This window comes from Epinephelus lanceolatus, chromosome 16 (assembly GCF_041903045.1).
Source record: "Epinephelus lanceolatus isolate andai-2023 chromosome 16, ASM4190304v1, whole genome shotgun sequence".
NCBI lineage: Eukaryota > Metazoa > Chordata > Actinopteri > Perciformes > Serranidae > Epinephelus > Epinephelus lanceolatus.
The window spans coordinates 292,779-311,023 of record NC_135749.1 but is presented as its reverse complement, the minus strand read 5'-3'; the positions used below and the strand labels follow the sequence as shown (position 1 = coordinate 311,023).

The window sequence follows — 18,245 nt, the reverse complement described above, 5'->3', positions numbered from 1 at the left end:
GTTAGCTAGTTATAGTTCAGTCTGGAGGGTTAGACTGTTAGCTAGTTGTAGTTCAGTCTGGAGGGTTAGACTGTTAGCTAGTTGTAGTTCAGTCTGGAGGATTGGACTGTTAGCTAGTTGTAGTTCAGTCTGGAGAATTAGACTGTTATTTTATTTATTTATTTTATATACTTTATTAATCCCTGAGGGGAAATTCAATTTTTCACTCTGTCAATTACACACAGGTCCGAAAGACACACATGCACAAACGGGACCTATACATGCACTAAGTGGAGAGATGTCAGAGTGGGCTGCCCTGAGCGGTTGGGGGGTTCAGTGCCTTGCTCAGGGGCACCTCGGCAGTGTCCAGGAGGTGAACTGGCACCTCTCCAGCTACCAGTCCACACTCCATATTTTTGGTCCGGACGGGGACTTGAAGAGGCGACACTCCAGTTCCCAACCCAAGTCCCCATAGCTAGTTGTAGTTGAGTCTGGAGGGTTAGCCTGTTAGCTAGTTGTAGTTGAGTCTGGAGGGTTAGCCTGTTAGCTAGTTGTAGTTCAGTCTGGAGGGTTAGCCTGTTAGCTAGCTGTAGTTCAGTCTGGAGGGTTAGCCTGTTAGCTAGCTGTAGTTCAGTCTGGAGGGTTAGCCTGTTAGCTAGTTGTAGTTCAGTCTGGAGGGTTAGCCTGTTAGCTAGTTGTAGTTCAGTCTGGAGGGTTAGCCTGTTAGCTAGCTGTAGTTCAGTCTGGAGGGTTAGCCTGTTAGCTAGTTGTAGTTCAGTCTGAAGGGTTAGACTGTTAGCTAGTTGTAGTCCAGTCTGAAGGGTTAGCCTGTTAGCTGGTTGTAGTGTCATCTGTGTGTGCGGAGCTTCCTGTCAGGAACAGACAGGTGAGGCGGGGTCCATTTGAAACTTTAATCTTAGTGCAGTTTAACAGTTGTTTACACTCAAAGAAAAAAACAAACACCAAACAAATCATGCAGGTCAGAAAAGAAACAACTACACAACAACAAATAAACACAATGAGAATAAATACACACTGTCACGCTCACACCAGGGTCAGTACCAAAATACAGAGAGGAGGAGGATGAGAATGAAGAGAAAGAGGAGGAAGAAGACGAAGAGGAAGCGTGAGAGGACGAAGAGGAAGAGGAGGTGGAGGAGGAGTGGTAGGAGGAGGAGGGGGAGGAGGAGGAGGATAAACAGGAAGAGGGGGAGGAGGAGGGGTAGGAAGAAGGGGGAGGAGAAGGAGGAAGAGAGGAGAATGAAGAGGCAGACAAGGAGAAGGAGGAGGAAGAGGAGGAGGGAGAAGAAGATGCGGACGAGAAGGAGGAGGGGGAGGAGTTTCATCTTCTGTCACAAAATGTGAATTAAAATATTTTTAAGAACATGGTCAGTCAGTGGATGTGGAACCTTCAGGGTTCTGTTCAGGTGGAACCGTTCTGCATCAGGTTCTCCACGGTCCTTAAGTGACACCATCAGAACCTCGTCTTCCTGTTAGAACCAGGTCCGTTAAAAAGAGATTGCCATGACAAGCTTGACGAGGGTCACATGACCTGAGAAAGGTAGCCCAGTTAGCGTTAGCATCAGTGGTTATCAAACTGCTTCCTGTTGATCAGGTTACGCTGACATTAGCCTGCTAGCTGCTACCTGTGGATCAGCTCTTTAGGTGACGCTAACAGAAACTAGCCTGCTAGCTGCTATCTGTGGATCATCTCTTCAGGTGATGCTAACAGAAACTAGCCTGCTAGCTGCTACCTGTGGATTGGCTCTTCAGGTGATGCTAACAGAAACTAGCCTGCTACCTCTGGATCTGCTCTTCAGGTGATGCTAACAGAAATTAGTCTGCTAGCTGCTACCTGTGGATCAGCTCTCCAGATGATGCTAACAGAAACTAGTCTGCTACCTGCTACATGTGGATCAGCTCTTCAGGTTACACAGATAACAGATATTAGCCTGCTAGCTGCTACCTGTGGATCAGCTCTTCAGGTGATGCAAACAGAAACTAGTCTGCTACCTGCTACCTGTAGATCAGCTGTTCAGGTTACACAGATAACAGATATTAGCCTGCTAGCTGCTACCTGTGGATCAGCTCTTCAGGTGATGCTAACAGAAACTAGTCTGCTACCTGCTACCTGTGGATCAGCTCTTCAGGTGATGCTAACAGAAACTAGTCTGCTACCTGCTACCTGTGGATCAGCTCTTCAGGTTACACAGATAACAGATATTAGCCTGCTAGCTGCTACCTGTGGATCAGCTCTTTAGGTGATGCTAACAGAAACTAGCCTGCTAGCTGCTACCCGTGGATCAGCTCTTCAAGGTCACGCTAACAGTAACAAGGCACCTCCACCCCTCTGGTCACATGACCCTCCTCAGAAACAAAGAGAGAATCCTTTAAAGTGTGGCACCCACAGAAGGTTCCTCTGATAAGTCTGTTGTGTCAGGACTCCATTCACAGTCGTATCATCAAGCTGGGGAGTAGGGGAACCTTTTAACGGATGCATCGAGGGAAACAACAGTGGAGTTAAAACCGTACCGACATCTGAATCCAACCAGTAACATCATCACACCCCTGGCATCTGATTGGTCTTATCAGCGCTGACATCACTGAGAGCTAATCTTTAACCTAGCTAACATGCTAACAGGTGTGGCTATAGTGTTAGCATCATGACTCCAGTTAGCTAACTGTAGTCCAGTCTAAATTGTTGGCCGGTTAGTTGGTTGTAGTGTAGCTTCATGACTCCAATTAGCAAGCTGTAGTCCAGTCTCAAGTGTTAGCCTGTTAGCTAGTTTTAGTCTGGACTGAAGTGTTAGCCTGTTAGCTAGTTGTAGTCCAGCCTGAAATATATGCATGTTAGCTAATTGTATTCTGGCCTGAAATGTTAGCCTGTCAGCTAGCTTTAGTCTGGACTGAAGTGTTAGCCTGTTAGCTAGTTGTAGTCCAGCCTGCACTAGATGCATGTTAGCTAACTGTATTATGGCATGAAATGTTAGCCTGTTAGCTAACTGTAGTCCCATCTGAAATGTATGCATTTTAGCTAGTTGTAGTCCAGTCCGAAATCTTAGCCTATTAGCTAGATATAGTCCAGTCTGTCATGTTAACCTGTTAGCTAGTTGTAGTTCAGTCTGAAGAGATAGCCTCTAAGCTAGCTGTAGTCCAATCTGAAGCGTCAGCTTGTTAGCTAATTGTAGTTCAGTCTGAAGAGTTAGCCTGTTAGCTATTGTAGTCCAGTCTGAAGTGTATGTATTTTAGCTGGTTGGAGTCCAGTCTGAAATGTTGGCCTATTAGCTAATTGTAGTCCAGTCCGAAATCTTAGCCTATTAGCTAGATATATTCCAGTCTGACGTGTTAACCTGTTAGCTAGTTGTAGTTCAGTCTGAAGAGGTAGCCTGTTAGCTATTGTAGTCCAGTCTGAAGTGTATGTATTTTAGCTGGTTGTAGTCCAGTCTGAAGTGTTAGCCTGTTCACAAATTATTGTCCTCTCTGAAGAGTTAGCCTGTTAACTAGTTGTAGTCCAGTCTGAATATTTAACCTGTTAGCTAGTTGTAGTGTTAGCTTCATGACTCTAGTTAGGTAATTATAGTCCAGTCTGAAGTGTTAGCCTGCCTGTTAGCGTGTTAGCCTGCCTGTCATCCTGTTAGCAGAGCAGCAGCAGTTCGTCGTCACTGCTCTCCGTCTTGCCCGTGGCCTCCAGACAGGCGTCGGGGATCTGAGCCGTGTGGACCATCCCACAGTGTTCACAGGGGCCGTCCCGCCCTCCTCGACAACCGTTTCCACGGTGGTGATGGGGGACGTGGCCGGTGGTGGAGGGGTGTGGCTCCAGCAGCGGCTGCCGGACGTCGCTGATCAGTGAGGAGGACGAGGAGTCAGAGTCGGAGACGGGGATCAGGAGCTCCACGTCTTCTTCTTCTTCTCTGTTTCCTCGCTGCTCCACGGCCTCAGCCCCGCCTCTTCCTGTCTCCAGCTGGCGCAGTGGGCTGTGATTGGTCCAGGTGTGGTCCTGCTGGTTCTGGCTGGCTCTGGTCAGGTTTCTGGCGAGGCGGTGCAGGTTCTGGGCCAGCCGCTGCAGGGCGGAGGTGGGCGGAGTCTGGAGCTCGGAGGCGTCGCTGTGACATTCGGGATCTGGGCTGGAGGTTACCACGGTGACGGGGCTGGAGGGGGGCAGGGCCTCTCTGGGCCTGTCATGGCCTCGGTCGCAGACGGGTGTCGGCGTCACGGAGGTTGAGGACGTCGTCACAGACACCACGGCCTCTACGGCAGTGGAGGGTGGGGTCTTCTGGGGGATAGGGGCGACAGACCCGCCCACTGCACCCATGCCTCGGTCCCGCCCCCTCTCGCCCTCAGTGTCTGTGTCGTCAGAGTCCGGAGACAGCAGGTCTGAACCAGAACTCCCAGTGCTCCCTGTCCCGGCGCTGTCCTCCAGGTCAGCTGACACCAGAGCCAATGATCCAGACCGCCGAGACCGCGAGAAGGTGAAGAGACGGCGCCACAGGTTACTATGACGACCGGAGGATGGCAGTCTGAGGGAGGTGAAGCCGAGCTGAGATCGGACAGCCAGACGGAGGTTCTCAAGGACGGACGCCTGAGGAAACAAGAAGAAGAAGACAAATATGATCAGACTGAAGAGACGGCATCACCTGAGGACCTTCAGGTTGGACTGATAGAAGGACAGTAAGACAGACAGTGAGACAGACGGACAGACAGTGAGACAGATGGACAAACAGACAGTGAGACAGACGGACAAACAAACAGACAGATGGACGGACAGTGAGACAGACAGAGGAATAGACAGTGAGAGAGACAGACGAACGTACAGAAAGACGGACGGACAGTGAGACAGACAGACAGACGAACAGAAAGACGGACGGACAGTGAGACAGACAGACGGATGAACAGAGACAGACAGACAGAGACCATCAGACAGACACACAGAAGGACAGAGGGACAGATGGACAGTCAGACAGACAGGAAGACAGACAGATAGTATGTGTACCTGGCTCCCGGAGCACACTGGGAAATCCTCCACAGGCGGGATCAAGCCCTGGGCAATCAGCTGACCATAAGAGGGCGGGGCTTCCCTCCTCAGTAGCTCCGCCTCCACTCTGGACAGTTGCGTCTCAAATGATCTGCAATGACCAATCACACGTCTCCGATCACATAGCTGGACTCCAGGTCACACGAAGCAGCAGGGACCAATCACAGGCTGAGGACACTCACCTCCGTTCGAACATGCGCAGCGAGTAGAGTTTACAGGTGCAGCCGAGGGCGATGACCAGCAGGAGGCCGCAGATGAGGCTGCCGATGACGGCAGCAGTGATGACTCTGGTGGGGACGATGACAGGACAGCTCTCCTCATCACTGCCGTCGCCGCAGTCGTCCTGAGCATCACACACCCATGACTCAAACACACAGCGGTTATTCTGAGGGAGGGTCAGAGGACAACTTCCTGTTAGCTGTTAGTCGTTACATCACTCTCGTTACATCAGTCTCGTTATATCAGCCTCGATACATCAGCCTCGATACATCTGCCTCGTTACATTAGCCTCGATACATCAGCCTCGTTACATTAGCCTCGTTACATCTGCCTCGTTACATCAGCCTCTTTACATCAGCCTCGTTACATCAGCCTCGATACATCTGCCTCATTATATCAGCCTCGTTACATCAGCCTCTTTACATCACCTTCGTTACATCTGCCTCGATACATCAGCCTTGTTACATCTGCCTCGTTACATAAGCCTCAATACATCAGCCTCGATACATCACCCTCTTTACATCAGCCTCACTGCATCAGCCTCTTTACATCAGCCTCGTTACATAAGCCTCAATACATCAGCCTCGATACATCAGCCTCGTTACATAAGCCTCAATACATCAGCCTCTTTACATCACCCTCATTACATCTGCGTCTTTACATCTGCCTCGTTACATCAGCTTCTTTACATCTGCCTCTTTACATCAGCCTCTTTACATCACCCTTGTTACATCTGCCTCGTTACATCAGCCTCTTTACATCACCCTTGTTACATCTGCCTCGTTACATCAGCCTCTTTACATCTGCCTCTTTACATCACCCTCGTTACATCTGCCTCGATACATCTGCCTCGTTACATCACCAGGGCTCGACAGTGCGAGCATTTCACTCGCATTTGCGACTAAAAATAGGTGTGTGTGAACTGTAAAAAATATTTAGGGGCACATGTGCACATGAAAAATCAGCTGAAGCAGCCTATATTTTTGTCAATAAAAAAATATGATAATCTAACTGCAAATGTTGGAGGAACTCCAGCCGCCTCCCCTCTTCCCCGTGTGACACGGTTATGGGCGGTTTTCCAAGCAGCTGTTGGCACAAGTCCCACTGTCGGCAGCGTGGAAATAAGTCAAAGTGTGGGGGAGATGGACTGGGTGGATCTCTGGGGAAGCCTGCTCCGTTCTCCCCGTAGTTCAAATAATTTCAATTCTGAGCGCAGCGGTTGGGCGGTACCGCTGCTGGGCAGGGTGGAAATAAAGCCCTTTTCACACAGAGCGCGCAAAGCGCAGACCTCCGCCAATGAACCCATTCATTGTGTATGTGCTACCGCGGTGCAAGAGCACACTGCTCTGCCGCCGAGCTGAGCGGTGCGTGAGGGGGCGCATGTTGCGGCGTCTGCGTCAGCAACGCGCTGTGACGACACCTCGGCGCCACGCGTCCAATAGCAGAGAAGAGCCTGAAGTAGACCCGGAAGCGGTCACCATGGAGCTGTAGCTCCTGAACAAGCCTGTACTCCCCCAAATCCTGTCCTCTGTGCCCTACCCCCCGGTGGGCACCGCGGAAGCTCTGTGTGAAAGAGGTTTAAGTCCTGCAGAGTTTCAGGACCTGGAGAATGTATTAGGATAGTAATAACATTATATAAGATAATCATATTGCAAAGATAATATAGGCCTATATAAGATAATAACATTAAAGACAAAATTAAATTGCAATACTTTTTCAAAACTTGATGATTTCACCTTTCTGTACATTTTGTATACAAATTCATTAAATAATTTTGCTTGTAAATGTCTATTTGCATCACGTTTATTACGGAAAACACATTATTTGATCAATTTACATTGTGCCCCTAAAGTTCTTTGTGCGCTCCTTACTTTTTCAACTTAGGAGCACATGTGCTCCTTGGGAAAAAAGTTAGCGTCAAGCCCTGATCACCCTCGATACATCAGCCTCATTACATCTGGCTCATTACATCTGGCTCATTACAACCAGTTCAATCTCTACAGAACTTGATATATTCCTGTAAAAGTCTGACATCAGCCTCGTTGCATCAGTCTCATTATTACCTCTGCTAAGGAGGTTATTTCGCCAGCGTTGGTCTGTTTGTCTGCAAAATAACTCAAAAAGTTCTGAACGGATTTTGTGGATAAAATAATGAGAGCTGCTTGGCGGAGGTCTGCGCTCTCCGAGTACTCTAGTATCATCCTCAATCGCATCTGCCTCATCACATTGCCCTCGTTTCATCTGCCTCATTACATCTGCATCGTTAAATCAGCCTCTTTAAAGGAGCCTTGTTACATCACCCTCGTTACATCTGCCTCATTACATCTGCCTCGTAACAACCAGTTCAGTCTGTACAGAACTGAATGTACTCCTGTAAAAGTCTGACATCAGCCTCATTATGTCAGCCTCATTATGTCAGCCTCGATACAACTGTTTGAATCTCTACCAAACTGAGTATACGCCTGTAGAGATCTGACATCAGCCTAGTTACATAAGCCTTGTTACATCACCCTTGTTACGTCAGCCTCGTTACATCTGGTTCCATCTGTCTATGTTCTGTATGTGGAACGTTCTGTGTGTGTGGTACCTTGCAGTGGAAGTTCCCCGGCTGACAGAAGAAGCAGTTCTTCTCGTCAGAACCGTTGGGGCAGCGGTTCTGGTAGTTGCAGCGGTCTGATCGAGGGTAACACGCTCCGTTTCTAGAACATGGGAACTCGTCCTCTTGACACGTTGAACAGTTGAGCTCGTCTCGACCGTTGGGACAGTGCCAGTACCCATCACAGCGCTGCTGCTCCGTGTAACAGCCCCAGTTCCCCCCACACGGAACCTCCCACGGCAGGCAGAAACCGTCCACCTTAAGAACAGAGACATGTTAAACAGAACCCGTCCACCTCAAGAACAGAGACACGTTAAAACTCGTCCACCTTAAGAACAGAGACACGTTAAAACTCGTCCACCTTAAGAACAGAGACACATTAAACAGAACCCGCCCACCTTATGAACAGAGACATGTTAAAGAGAACCCTGTGGTGGTTCCACAGGAAGCTGCTCTGGGACTATGATCCTGTCACACACCTGGTAGGTGACGTTGAACCCTCTGGCTGCGTTGATCTTGTCGGCGTAGAAGTGAACTCGGAGCTGACCGGACGATGACACCACGGCCACCGGCGCCCTGGAGTCGAAGGCGGTCAGCACCCTGAGGAGACGGCGAGGGTTCTCCTCCAGACCATCGTAGACCTTCACGTAGTCGCCATAACCGGTCCCATCCAGTTTGAAGTCCGTGAACCTCAGGATGACCTGCAGTAAGAGGAAGGAGAAGTTAGCGTTCAAGGAGGAGGAAGAGCTACGTCAGGGCCGTGTACAGCAGTGAGAGGTCAGAGGTCACCTTCCTGTGGTCGCCGGTGTCGATCAGCCAGGTGCAGTTACTTCCTGGAGGGTAGAAGTCGGGGTAGTTTGGCGAGCTGAAAGAGCCGTAGAAGTTCCTCAGCCACTCTCCGCAGGTTGGGACGTCACAGTCAATCTCGTCGCCCAGGTCCTGGAACACAAAACACAACTTCCTGTTAGCAGCAGCGTCGGCGGTGAGACAGCGTGTCATAGTCGGAGCGGTGCGTTACCTGGCAGTCGATGCTGCCATCGCAGCGCAGGCTGTGCGGCAGGCAGGTGTAGATGCGGGTGTAGCGGGACAGGCAGGGGAACTGGTTCAGGCTGCAGGGCTGGAAGGAGAAGGGCGACTCCACACACAGCTCCTCGTCAGAGTTGTCGCCGCACTCGTCCATCGAGTTACAGCGCCACCAGTCCGGGACACACTTCCCGTTGGAGCAGTGGAACTGGTCCACGTCACAGCTGGACGCCTCTGGTTTACCTGAAACCACACGGCATCATGGGTCACTGATGGGTTACTGAGCGCTGTCAGGTCATGTGACGCAGACAGGTCCCGGTCTCACCTGTGACGTAGGACAGTCTGAAGCCCTTCCCCGTCAGACTGTCGTCAGAGTGGAAGTGGATCCACACATGGTCCTGGGTGGAGATGTAGGGTGGAGGCAGGGCGGAGCCACAGACCCTCAGACCGTCCAGACTCCTGTAGCTGCTGATGGACATCCAGTCTGATGAGCAGCGGTGAGACCCCTGCAGGTCAAAGTCCTGGAAGCTAGGGAGGACAGGGGGGGGACAGAGAGGACACGGGGGGACAAGGAGGACACAGGTTTACCACTGACGGTCTGAGGAGCATCTTTCAGAGATGCAAACAGATGTATGGTCAAAAAAGAGAGCGCTTGTCGAAGCGAAATTCAGAATATTAAAATAGAGACAGAGCGCAACGCATCATAATCTGAAAGCCACACCCCCAAAGGGGAAACAATGCCCGCTTTCCCCTCCGCTTCTTCGCTAGTTCGCTGTCATTCTGCCTCTGCAGCCGGGCCGTCAAGTCTCCACAACTGAATTGCTAGCTAGCTAGCTAAAATTATTAGCTATAGTTAGCTAATAATTAGCTTATAAGATGTCAAAGGATAATTTTAGCACACTATGCCTACCAGAGAGGCAACGTTATATTGCTAAGCTTAATATTGCCGGTCTACCTCAGTGTCCCTTCTCCTTACCTTGCTCGTCTTGTAAAAAACATAAGCAGAAATCAGTCAGTTAACTAAATCGACCGCTACTCTTCCTCTCCGAATTCTCCCCTTACTGCAGTCCAAGCATGATGTAGAGATTCTTTTTTAAGAAGATGAGCATTTGGGCATGCTCAGCCGTTAGCCTGCTCCTACTACCGACACACGTTGTTGTTTTGAGACATGCCTCTACATGCTGGTAGATTGATACAAGGGCTAGAGCAGACCGCTGGAATGGAGTGCTTGAATCGCGGCGCGCTGGGCACAATTATAACAGAAGTTGCATTCATACTGTCAATGCTTTAGCGTAACATACACAATTACAGTTAACTATTACTCTAACAAATACATTTGGAGGGTCTGACAAAGTGTTTGCTGCACATATAGGCATACCGAGTGTCAGGATCCCACAGTTTCTTTCCAATTCAATACAATACAATATAATTTATACAACTGGATATAAATGCATGCATTTTAGGATGTTATAGTGAGTGAGTCCCTCAGGTTGTGGCAGGCAGATACATATTTAGCTGCCAGAGCAGCTGCTGTCCCTTCACCCAGCACAACTGACACTTCCTCCTCTGGTGTTAACATATGAAAGGCTGTTATGTTCTTAACTATTTCCCCAAAGTGCAAGTTTCTTATTGAAGAAAACGTGTCGCAGTAGAGGAGGAAATGCATTTCTGTCTCTGTCTCTCCTGTGGAGCAGTGAGCACATACACACTCCTCTCTGGGCAGCCATGTCTGTCTGTGTCTTCCTGTCTCTACAGCTAGTTGGTGGTCACTGAGCCTGTATTTGGTCAGGATCCGTCTCTGCTTCATATCTCTGACAGAGTGGAGATATTCTGCCAATTTATATTCTCTGTTCAGAGTCAAATAACAGTTTAGTCTGTTTTGAGTTTTTGTTTCAATTTTCCAATGTTGTAAATATAGATCTTTTGATTGATTCATAATGAGTTTTATTTTGTTGTGTTGTTTTGGAGCTGTGCTGATGGAGTCTGGTTAGTTAGCTTCACCATCAGCTGTTTTCAGGGTTCAGCTCTTGGCTTTTTAGTGCTTTGAATGGAATTGTGTCTTTTGTGTTTAGATGTGTCCAAAATGTTATTGCCCGTTTTTGAATATTAAGCAGTAATGGGAAGCGTCCCAGTTCTGCTCAGCAGGTGTTATTTGGGGTTTTCCTCTGCACGTTTAGAATTCTTCAACAGAATTCAGTGTGGACGGCCTCTATTGGCTGTTTATCCCATGAGCCATACTCCAATCCACTGAGTGGACCCCAGACCTCACTTCCATACGAGGCTATTGGCAAAATTACATAATCAAATATTTTTGTCCATATTCTAACTGGAATGTCAATGTTGAATAATTTGTTTTTTAATGCACACATTGCCCTGCGAGCTTTTTCTTTGAGTGCATTTACTGCCATGTTGAAACTTCCTGATGCAGATATGGTCAGACCAAGGTAAGTAAAATTTTTTGTGTGTTCAATTACCATATTGTTTAAAGTAAAATGGTATTTGTTTTCAAGACATCTGGGCCTTTATGAAAGATCATAACTTGGGTTTTCTTAAAATGTACATCCAAGGCCCAGTTATAGCAGTATTGTTCCAGGATGGTCAGCTCATGTTGAAGACCATCACTGGTTGGAGACAACAGAATCAGGTCATCTGCACAGAGCAAATATCTAACCTCTGTGTCAAAGAGTGTGAGGCCTGGAGCTGTTGAGCGGTTCAGCTGGTCTGCAAGTTCATTTATATACAGGTTGAATAATGTGGGCCTTAAACAGCATCCTTGCTTTACACCGCGTCCTTGAGTAAAATATTCTGTTCTTTGATTGTGAATTTTCACAGCACATTTGTTGTGTTTGCACATGCATTTAATGACATCATATGTTTTACCACCTCGTCCACTTTGAGGGATTTTGTAGAGAAGTCCTTCATGTCAAATGGAATCAAAAGCTTTTCTGAAATCTTTTGACTCTCTCTCTCTCTCTATGTCTGTCCCTGTCTCTGTCCCTGTGTCTGACTCTCTCTGTTTCTGTCTCTGTCCCTGTCTGACTTTCTCTCTTTGTCCCTGTCTCTGTCTGTCCCTTTTCCCGTCTCTGTCCCTGTCTCTATCTCTGTCTGTCCCCCTCTGTGTCTCTGGTGTACCTGATGGTGACGGTGTCCCCTGGTCTGGCTCTGATGTTCCAGCTGCAGTTGAGACGAGCCGGGTACTGGAAGGGCCAACCAGGACTGGTGATGACACCGCTGGACGCTCGCAGCAGCTCTGCCACATCCCCACAGGCTGAGACACACAGGGGGACATACAGAGAGACAGACAGAGACACACAGGGACAGATAGAGAGACAGTTAGATTCACACTGTTGATGTTAAGCTCCTTTTGACGGCTGATGTGACATCATCATGGCTGTGACATCATCGTGGCTATGACCTCACCGTTAGAGATCCCTGAGACGTAGACATTGTCGTTCCTCTGAGACGCAGTGATGCATCCTGGGAAAGAGACACAGAGATACAGAGTGTGTCAGCCAGGAAGACGAGGACGACCTTAATTCTGACATCATGTGTGCCCTCAGACTGTTGGACCGCCACCGTCCCCTTAAACCAGACGGTCCCAACAGAGGGGTCACAGGTGCACTCTGATGGACCGCCAGTGACATCTGTCTTTGTTTGAACTTTGGATATACCTCTAGAACAGGAAGTGATGTCACACTTCCTGTTGGCTCATTAGAAGAAGATGATACAGGTCCTTTCAGTAACAGGCCCCTCCCCATTCCCACTGTGTCACAGAGTGAGGTGGGGTTTATACTTCTGCCTTGAATCAACGCTGTGCCTACCCTAGGCTAATTTATACAATGTAAAATGCCATAGACTTGTGCTAACAATGTTAGCATGTTGTATTTGTTCAGAGTGTTTGTCTGCTGTCCCTGCGAGTTATACTGAAGCTGATGTGAGACTCCGCCGCTGCCCCTGGTGTTGTGGAGGTGTAACTGCAGCAGACACACCACCACACAGGTATCAGTGCACACAGCGGTGTGACTCCGTCTGCCGTCTCATCACAGTGTGTCTCCGTCATTAATTGTTTGTTTGTTTATTTAGGATCCCCATTACTTGTTACCACAGCAAGAGCTATTCTTCATTAAGGTGGAGGAGATAAACACTAACTTCCTGCTCTGCAGCAGGAACAGGAAGTGTCCTAACTTTTCATATCCACTGACAAAATAAAACTTTATCAAAGTTTATGTTCAGCTGTTTGGTTTCTGTAACATTTGTAAATAAAACATAACGGACTCAGGACGCAAGGTTTCTGTGCGACATGATATTTTATGGATTAAACAAATGAATCCCAAAAGCACAGACTCAGTGTGTGAAGGCCTGAAGGCAGCGTTAATGCTGTCTGAGGGTTTCATGACTCATTTCCTGTCCCCATCAGCTGGTCTGAGACCAGTTCAAGCTGTGTCTCAGTTCAGGCGCTGCAGCCTTCAAAGGACGCAGCATTCGCCGTCAACGTCGGCCATGTCCTTTGAAGACTGCATCAGCCAAACCACTGGTGTTCCTGTTACCGAGCAACCAGGTAAGTCAGTAAGTTAGTTAGCCCTGAATCATGGAGCCACAGATTGGTATTATATATGTTCTATTTAATACGTGAAGAGACGCCGCTCAGACCAAGAACCAGCGACCCTCCGGTTCCCAACCAGGTCCCCACAGACCGAGATACTGCTGCTACATCAGGTGTTATGGAGGTCAGTACACAACACCTGTACAGATGTGATGGGTTGAGGAACACCTGTACAGATGTGACCCTTTGAGGAACACCTGTACAGATGTGACCCGTTGAGGAACACCTGTACAGATGTGACCCTTTGAGCAACGCCTGTACAGATGTGACCCTTTGAGGAACACCTGTACAGATGTGACCCGTTGAGGAACACCTGTACAGATGTGATGGGTTGAGGAACACCTGTACAGATGTGACCCGTTGAGGAACACCTGTACAGATGTGACCCTTTGAGGAACGCCTGTACAGATGTGACCCTTTGAGGAACACCTGTACAGATGTGACCCGTTGAGGAACACCTGTACAGATGTGATGGGTTGAGGAACACCTGTACAGATGTGACCCGTTGAGGAACACCTGTACAGATGTGACCCTTTGAGGAATGCCTGTACAGATGTGACCCTTTGAGGAACACCTGTACAGATGTGACTCGTTGAGGAACGCCTGTACAGATGTGACCCGTTGAGGAACACGTGTACAGATAAAAGCCTCCTGTTGTCGGATACGACATGAAACTACTCCAGTTAGCTCAGTCATGTTGTAACTAAGACATCCGCTGGAAAAAAAATTTTTTTCACGTTGACGAGACGGTGAGCGGTCACTATGGACGCGGAGCTTGTTGTTTCTGTAGGTACACATTTCCTGGGGACACCTGCACGTCTTGGCCACGCCCCCTCCATTGTGATTGGCTAAAGCGCAGCATCGTTCAAACGCAAAGTCCCGCCCTCCCCCCCCCTCTGTAGTCGTCTTTCACACAGGGCTGCTGACAGATTCTACAATGTAAATTGCAGAATCTGTCTTGAGAGATTAGTACAGATGTGACCCGTTGAGGAACACCTGTACAGATGTGACGTGTTAAGGAACACCTGCAGACAGTCAGACTGGTAGCGTTACAGCTGTGCCTGAAAGGACTCACCTGACAGAACGAGCAGGTACACAGCACACTTGCAGCCTGATCTAGCGGCCATGATGATGATGATGATGAAGGTCAATGGACAGCTGGAGGAGCTGACAGCTGCATGTCAGACACGCGTCAAAAAACAAAACAAAACACTGAAATCTTCCCAGAAACTGCTGACACATCTGTTAGCTTAGCATCGATGTCTCTCTTTACTCGGACGAAGCTAACGAGGCTAACGGTCCGAGCTAACGCTGCTCCACCATCCAAACAAAGACTCCCGTTAGCTCCGGCTAACGGCTAACGTTAGCTGAGACTAACCGTTAGCTCCACAGTGTCGGTTTTTGCACGGCGACACATCCCGGGACAACAACCCGGGACACGGAACGGTGTTAGAATGAGAAATATAACGGAATACAGTAAGAACACACGCTAACTGCCGGGTTATTCACTAGAAGCTAACAGCTAAAGAAGCTAACGTTAACAACACTGGCCGCTTAGCTGAACATGCTAACGGAGCTAAGCGGTTAGCGAACCCGTCCTCCTCCACAACAAGGACACTAAGCCCGGACAGGGACGGCTAACCCGGATTATTCACAGCCGGCCCAGGTTCCTCTCAGCTGACCCGGGTTACACTCAGCTGACACGAGCTAACTACCGGAATCGGGCGAGAGGTTAGCAGCGCGAGCGTTGCTCCATCTTGTCGGTTTGTGTTAGCTGTTAGCCGTTAGCTTAGGTGTCGAGCGGAACAACAACAGATCAGTGTGTGATGATGCGTGTTAGCCCCGCCCCTCCACGTCTGTCCCTGTGACGTCATGAATCATACTAACTTATTAATTAATTAATTTATTTATTGTATTAAAATGCATTTATTTATTGTTTATTTCTTCGGCCTCTCTTATCATTAGATTCTCACAGACACTAAAGGCCCCGCAGAGGCTCAACCTGCCTCAGGAAATGCTGATCATGTTCTACACAGCCATCATCCAGTAAGTTCTCTGCACATCCATCACCGTCTGGTTTGGATCTGCCACCAAACTGGACAGGGACAGACTGAAACAGACAATCAGGTGTGCAGAGAGGATTATTGGGACTGATCTTCCCTCCATCCAGGACCTGTACAGGTCAAGGATCAGGAAACACGCTACAGAGCAGTGTTTGCCGAAACCACCTGTCACAAAGACGGTCTCTTCCCCCAGGCTGTCGCTCTGATGAACTCCTAACAGTCACACAGTGGCAGGTCAACAACACTGCATCCTTGTTATTGTATATCTTCTGTATATTCTGTATGTTCTTGCCTAAATTTGTGTACTTATATCATTTCTGGTACCTTGAGAGCAAATCTACCAGAGTCAGATTCCTCGTACACATGTACTTGGTGAATAAAGCTGATTCTGATAATTATTTATTATGTCTATTTATTTCTTGTTCTATCAATCAATCAATTTTATTTATAAAGCCCAATATCACAAATCACAATTTGCCTCACAGGGCTTTACAGCATACGACATCCCTCTGTCCTTATGACCCTCACAGCTGATCAGGAAAAACTCCCCAAAAAAACCCTTTAACGGGGAAAAAACCTCAGGAAGAGCAAATGAGGAGGGATCCCTCTACCAGGACGGACAGACGTGCAATAGATGTCGTACAGAACAGATCAACATGATAAATTAACAACAATCCATATGACACAATGAGACAGAGAGAGAGAGAGAGAGAGAGAGAGACAGAGAGACAGATGCAGGACAGACGGTAATGACAGTAGCTTACAACAACATTATTGAAAGTAATAATATTATAGTTATAGTTCTGGCTACTGTGGTACAATATGTTGAAAGTATGTATTAATATCTGGCAGTATACATATGTGACAATAATCATATGTGTATAATAACAGTAGAAGTATGACTAATGACTAATGATGGCAGCTGCAGCAGGAGGCATCTGGCAGGACCACGGCAGCAGCACAACCACACACGTCACGCTGTCCAGGCACCGCTGTGATATGAGTTAATCTGAGAGACAGTGGAGCACAAAGGCTCCGGAGAAGAAGCCGAGTTAGTGACATCCAGAATGGCCGAATTAGCAAGATGCAGTAATAGAATACGAGAGAGAGAGAGAGAGAGAAGGAGAGAAGGTGCCCGGTGTATTATAGGGGGGTCCTCCGGCAGACTAGGCCTAAGTCAGCCTAACTAGGGGCTGGTACAGGGCAAGCCTGAGCCAGCCCTAACTATAAGCTTTATCAAAGAGGAAAGTCTTAAGTCTAGTCTTAAATGTGGAGACGGTGTCTGCCTCCCGGACCGTAACAGGAAGATGATTCCACAGGAGAGGAGCCTGATAGCTGAAGGCTCTGGCTCCTGATCTACTTTTGGAGACTTTAGGGACCACGAGTAACCCTGCGTTCTCAGAGCGCAGTGTTCTGGTGGGATAATATGGCACTATGAGCTCTCTAAGATATGATGGAGCTTGACCATTTAGAGCTTTATAAGTTAACAGTAGGATTTTAAATTCAATTCTGGATTTTACAGGGAGCCAGTGCAGAGAAGCTAAAACAGGAGAAATATGATCTCGTTTCTTAGTTCCTGTTAGTACACGTGCTGCTGCATTCTGAATTAGCTGGAGAGTTTTTAAGGACTTACTAGAGCTACCTGATAATAGAGAGTTACAGTAATCCAGCCTTGAGGTAACAAAAGCGTGGACCAATTTTTCTGCATCTTTTCGGGTAAGGATAGGCCTAATTTTCACAATATTACGCAGATGAAAAAATGCAGTCTGTGAGGTTTGTTTTAAATGAGAATTAAAAGACAAATCTTGATCAAATATTACTCCGAGGTTTCTTACGGTAGTGCTAGAGGCCAGAGCAATGCCATCTAGAGAAACTATGTCATCAGATAAAGAGTCTCTGAGCTGTTTGGGGCCAAGAACAATAACTTCAGTTTTGTCTGAATTTAACATCAGGAAATTGGTGGTCATCCAAGTTTTTATGTCTTTAAGGCAGTTATGGAGTTTAGTTAATTGATTACTTTCTTCTGGCTTCATCGATAAATACAACTGAGTATCATCCGCATAACAATGGAAATTTATAGAGTGATTTCTAATGATGTTACCTAAAGGAAGCATATATAGAGTAAATAGGATTGGTCCGAGCACAGAACCTTGCGGAACTCCACAACAAACTTTGGTACGTAAGGATGATTCATTATGAACATCAACAAACTGAAAACGATCAGATAAATAAGATTTAAACCAGCTTAGTGCAGAACCTTTTAGGCCAATTAAGTGATCCAGTCTCTGCAGTAGAATTTGATGGTCAATTGTGTCAAACGCCGCACTAAGATCTAATAAAACAAGTACAGAGACAAGTCCTTTGTCTGAAGCAATCAGAAGGTCATTTGTAATTTTAACTAGTGCTGTCTCAGTGCTATGATGCACTCTAAATCCTGACTGAAATTCCTCAAATAAATTATTATCATGGAGAAAATCACACAGCTGGTCTGCGACTACTTTCTCAAGGATCTTTGACATAAAGGGAAGATTAGATATTGGTCTATAGTTGGCTAACACCTCTGGATCCAGGGTGGGCTTTTTTAGTAGAGGTTTAATTACAGCTACCTTAAAAGACTGTGGTACATAGCCTGTTAATAGGGATATATTGATCATATCTAATATATGAGTGTTAACTAAAGGAAAGACCTCCTTAAGTAGCCTAGTTGGGATGGGGTCTAAGAGACACGTT

The 18,245-nt window shown here is 47.5% G+C and overlaps 1 protein-coding gene and 1 long non-coding RNA gene across 2 annotated transcripts; one reads left to right on the top strand and one right to left on the bottom strand.

The window, feature by feature from the left end:
• Positions 1-876: 876 nt before the first annotated feature.
• On the bottom strand, positions 877-15,299 carry lrp12 (low density lipoprotein receptor-related protein 12). Its single transcript, XM_033637632.2, has 11 exons — positions 14,528-15,299; positions 12,270-12,326; positions 11,982-12,117; positions 9,175-9,377; positions 8,845-9,092; positions 8,616-8,765; positions 8,306-8,527; positions 7,818-8,084; positions 5,194-5,396; positions 4,970-5,102; positions 877-4,558 (listed from the first exon to the last, which is right to left on the bottom strand). The coding sequence occupies exons 1-11, from the start codon at positions 14,577-14,579 to the stop codon at positions 3,614-3,616; spliced, it is 2,616 nt and encodes an 871-aa protein (XP_033493523.1). The 5' UTR covers positions 14,580-15,299; the 3' UTR covers positions 877-3,613.
• Positions 14,350-15,913, top strand: LOC144467365 (uncharacterized). Its single transcript, XR_013493608.1, has 2 exons — positions 14,350-14,543; positions 15,418-15,913. It is a non-coding gene; the product is annotated as an uncharacterized LOC144467365 (long non-coding RNA).
• Positions 15,914-18,245: the final 2,332 nt, after the last annotated feature.